The sequence below is a fragment of the Maylandia zebra genome, linkage group LG4 (assembly GCF_041146795.1).
Source record: "Maylandia zebra isolate NMK-2024a linkage group LG4, Mzebra_GT3a, whole genome shotgun sequence".
Classification (NCBI taxonomy): domain Eukaryota; kingdom Metazoa; phylum Chordata; class Actinopteri; order Cichliformes; family Cichlidae; genus Maylandia; species Maylandia zebra.
In genome coordinates this window covers 5,915,091-5,919,500 of record NC_135170.1, presented here as the reverse complement: position 1 = coordinate 5,919,500, position 4,410 = coordinate 5,915,091, and the positions used below count along the sequence as shown (strand labels likewise).

General features: G+C 47.0%; 1 protein-coding gene across 1 annotated transcript; it reads left to right on the top strand.

The window, feature by feature from the left end:
* The first annotated feature begins 398 nt into the window (after positions 1-398).
* On the top strand, positions 399-1,865 carry LOC143418444 (uncharacterized). Its single transcript, XM_076883557.1, has 3 exons — positions 399-698; positions 797-1,079; positions 1,212-1,865. Exons 1-3 carry the CDS (start codon positions 436-438, stop codon positions 1,863-1,865), a joined length of 1,200 nt encoding a protein of 399 aa, XP_076739672.1. The 5' UTR covers positions 399-435.
* The last annotated feature ends 2,545 nt before the right edge of the window (positions 1,866-4,410 follow it).

Here is a 4,410-nt window from a genome sequence, read left to right as displayed (position 1 = left end):
GTCTGTTGTGGCCATACCATTCACACATTTCATGTCGTGTTCACCCAATATGCAGTCAGTGAACACATTTCCACAATGCTTACATTTTCTTAACAGACAAGCTATACCTCCCAACAAAATTATGGACTGTTTTTGTAGTATCTACGAATGTTAACACACAACATCCCACAATAGCAAAAACAATATTCCAAACCTTAGATACAGTATAAAAACCTCTGCTTCTGCAATGATATCAGTACAAAAACAATATCAATATCAAAAATATATCTCAGCTGATAATAAACAAACAATTGAATAATTGACACACAGCTGATTTATGTTGGGTAAATTGGGCCAACCACAGCTTCTTCCATTCTGGCTTAGACTCAGTGGGGTTTATAAGGCAGGACCTTGAGGAGTGATGTTTTTGGAAACAAAAAAAAGACAAACACTGTAATGTCTGGTCGAGGAAGAGTAAGAGCAAGGGGCCCAGGGAGAAGAGCAGGCCCAAGGAGAGGGCAAGGTAGAGGTGTAAGAATGCGTGGTGGTGGCATTCCAAGGGCTGCAAGAACAGTAGTCAGTGATGAAATTCGTGCCACTATCATTGACCATGTAATCAACCATGGTCTTTCACTAAGAGAGGCTGGTGAAAGAGTGCAGCCCAATTTGAGGCGGTCAACGGTTGCCTCCATTATACGCATCTTTCAACAAACCAACAGGTAAGTATTGCATTTTACATGGATTGTTTCTATTCTCACTTGACATGTCAATATGGTCATACAGTAATGCATAAGTTGAATTTTTTGTCTTTCTAAAGAATGCAACGTCTTCCACCCTCTGGGGGAAGAGGAAAGCTCCTCAGTAATGATCAGGAGCTTGCCATTGTAGAAATGGTTACTGCAAATAATGCAATAAAACTGCGTGAAATTCAAACTAGAATTGTGGCGGACCATGAGATATTTGACAATATCGATAGAATCAGCCTCACAACCATTACGCGGACATTGTCCAAACACAGAGTGCGGATGAAGCAGCTCTACACTGTTCCCTTTGAGAGGAACAGTGAGAGGGTCAAGGAGCTACGACGACAATATGTCCAGGTATAGTGTATATTCAATCCAATGTCCAGTTCTATAAGCTTTGCACTTTGCAAGTAGGTAACCTACACAATACTAGATTACAGTACAGTATGGTATACAGTAATAACATGACTTACATAAACTTTGTTTCAGAGAGTTATGGAATTGGAGGCCAACCAGGCCCCTCATGAATTCATATACATCGATGAGGCAGGATTCAATCTGGCCAAAAGGCGTCGACATGGACGAAATGTAATTGGAAAAAGGGCCACAGTTGATGTGCCAGGACAGAGAGGGGCAAACATTACCATGTGTGCAGCAATTGCAAATGCAGGATTACTCCTTCACAAATGTCAGGTTGGACCCTATAATACAGAGCGCTTGCTTGCCTTTCTCAATGATCTCCACCAGCGCCTGGTTCCAGAGCAGGGTCAGGAGGGTGAAAACATGAGGACCTTTGTAATTACCTGGGACAATGTGGCTTTCCATCACTCGCAAGCAATAACAACATGGTTTGAAGTCCACCCAAGACTGGTAAGTCTCTTCCTTCCACCCTATTCACCTTTCCTCAACCCCATAGAGGAGTTCTTTTCTGCATGGAGGTGGAAGGTTTATGACCATCAGCTACATGACCAGATGTCTCTCCTTGAAGCCATGGATGCTGGCTCCAGGGACATCACAGTTGACGATTGCCAAGGGTGGATCCGACATACCAGGCGGTTTTATCCCAGGTGCATCGACTTGGATAACATCAGATGTGATGTTGATGAAAACATGTGGCCTAACCCTGAAGATCGCAGAGATTAGATGCCAATTTTTTGCCTTTTTTTAGCCCCCCTCCCCCTCCCCCCCTTTTTATCTTGGCTTTTTGCTGTTGTTTTTTTGTTCAGAATGCTCTTGTGTGTTTCATGGATATTTTGTTCACTGTAAGCAATACTGTAAAACTTTCTCTGTCCTATCATACCATGTTTCTACTGTACCTCCTGTAGTAAACAGTAAAGAAACAAAAACTTGTTTGCTTTTTACTGGAATGCTTTTGAATGTGAACATTATTGTACATGTGGACATACAGTTACCAACCAAGACATTTCTGGTGTCAGAATGGTGGATTGCATGTTTCGCATGCAAATACCTGTAAAACTGAAACATAAAAGTCTATGCAGTTTTTGTAATGTCAATAATAGCCAGTATTTTGAAACCTGGTGTACTTTGATTGACTGCATGTACCTCGTGAAGTGAAAACAAGTGTTATTCTTTGACAGACTAATTTTATTTTGAGTCAGATTTATAGTGTTTTTGTACAGTTAGTGTGTGCAGAGAAAGATGTGTTCTATTCTGAAATGAAGAGTTAGTATATCCATCCATCCATCCATCTTCATCCGCTTTGTCCGGGGCCGGGTCGCAGGGGCAGCAGCCTAAGCAAAGAGGCCCAGACCTCCCTCTCCCCAGCCACCTCCTCCAGCTTATCCGGGGGAATACCAAGGCGTTCCCAGGCCAGCCGAGAGATATAATCTCTCCAGTGTGTCCTGGGTCTGCCCCGGGGCCTCCTCCCGGTGGGACATGCCTGGAACACCTCACCCAGGAGGCGCCCAGGGGGCATCCTTGTCAGATGCCCGAACCACCTCAGCTGGCTCCTTTCGATGTGGAGCAGCAGCTGCTCTACTCTGAGCCCCTCCCCACCCTATCTCTAAGGGAGAGGCCAGCCACCCTTCGGAGGAAGCTCATTTCTGCCGCTTGTATCCGCGATCTCGTTCTTTCGGTCACTACCCACAGCTCGTGGCCATAGGTGAGGGTAGGGACGTAGATCGACCGGTAAATTGAGAGCTTCGCTTTTACACTCAGCTCCCTCTTCACCACGACGGACCGGTGCAGCGTCCGCATTACTGCAGCTGCAGCCCCAATCCGTCTGTCGATCTCCGGCTCCCTTCTCCCATCACTCGCGAACAAGACCCCGAGATACTTGAACTCCTCCACTTGGGGCAGGAACTCATCCCCGACCCGGAGTGGGCACTCCACCCTTTTCCGGCTGAGAACCATGGCCTCAGATTTGGAGGTGCTGATCCTCATTCCCGCTGCTTCACACTCGGCTGTGAACCGTTCCAGTGCGAGCTGGAGGCCCTCACCCGATGAAGCCAACAGAACCACATCATCTGCAAAAATCAGAGATGAGATTCTGAGGCCACCAAAGCGAAAGCCCTCCGCCACTTGGCTGCGCCTAAAAATCCTGTCCATAAAAATTATGAACAGAACCGGAGACAAAGGGCAGCCCTGGCGGAGCCCATCACCCACCGGGAACGAGTCCGACTTATTGCCGGCAATGCGAACCAAGCTCTTGCAACGGTTGTATAGGGATCGAATGGCCCGTAGCAATGGGCCAGACACCCCATATTCCCGCAACACCTCCCACAGGACACCCCGAGGGACACGGTCGAATGCCTTCTCCAAGTCCACAAAACACATGTAGACTGGTTGGGCAAACTCCCATGCACCCTCAAGTATCCTGGAGAGGATAAAGAGCTGGTCCAGTGTTCCGCGACCAGGACGAAAACCGCATTGTTCCTCCTGTATCCGAGGTTCGACTAACGGACGAACTCTCCTTTCCAGCACCCTGGCATAGACTTTCCCAGGGAGGCTGAGGAGTGTGATCCCCCTGTAGTTGGAACACACCCTCCGGTCCCCTTTCTTAAAGATGGGGACCACCACCCCGGTCTGCCAGTCCACAGGTACTGCCCCTGATCTCCACGCAACATTGCAGAGGCGTGTCAACCAGGACAGCCCTACAACGTCCAGAGCCTTCAGGAACTCGGGGCGGACCTCATCAACACCAGGGGCTCTGCCACCAAGGAGTTGTTTACAGTTTTTTCTGAATGCTTAAACCCTAACTGTGATTCCTGTAGCACAATCTCTAAAACCATTCAGACTTATAGCAAAACCACTCACTGAGTTTGCAAAACTAAAAGCACAAAAACTGCTTTGCACTCAGTTTGCAATTTTGTAACACACACTATGCAAAACTGTAGGCACAATTCACTGCACAACACTCAATTACCAAATTTCCAACACACTCCTAGCAAAAGTATACACATGTATGGCTATCATTAACATTAATTTGCCAACTGTCTGGCACACTTTCACATGTGAAAACTTTTTTAGATAATTAGTTCACTTTGCAATCAGCCTAAGCACTATAATACAGGTAAGCTGTGTGTGTGGAGTACAATGGAGGGAGCAGAAAGAGTGAGAAGTAGAGGAGGCCGAGGAAGAGGACGTGGAGGTGAAGAAGTAGGATGAAGAGGACGACAAGGACAAGGAGGAGCAAGAGGAAGACGAGGAGGGGGGAGAGGAAGATGAG

Coding starts and splice junctions, on each gene's coding strand:
- LOC143418444 (XM_076883557.1), top strand. CDS start 436: ATGTCTGGTCGAGGAAGAGTAAGAGCAAGGGGCCCAGGGAGAAGAGCA. Junction 699..796: donor ATCTTTCAACAAACCAACAG/GTAAGTATTGCA, acceptor GTCTTTCTAAAG/AATGCAACGTCTTCCACCCT. Junction 1,080..1,211: donor TACGACGACAATATGTCCAG/GTATAGTGTATA, acceptor ACTTTGTTTCAG/AGAGTTATGGAATTGGAGGC.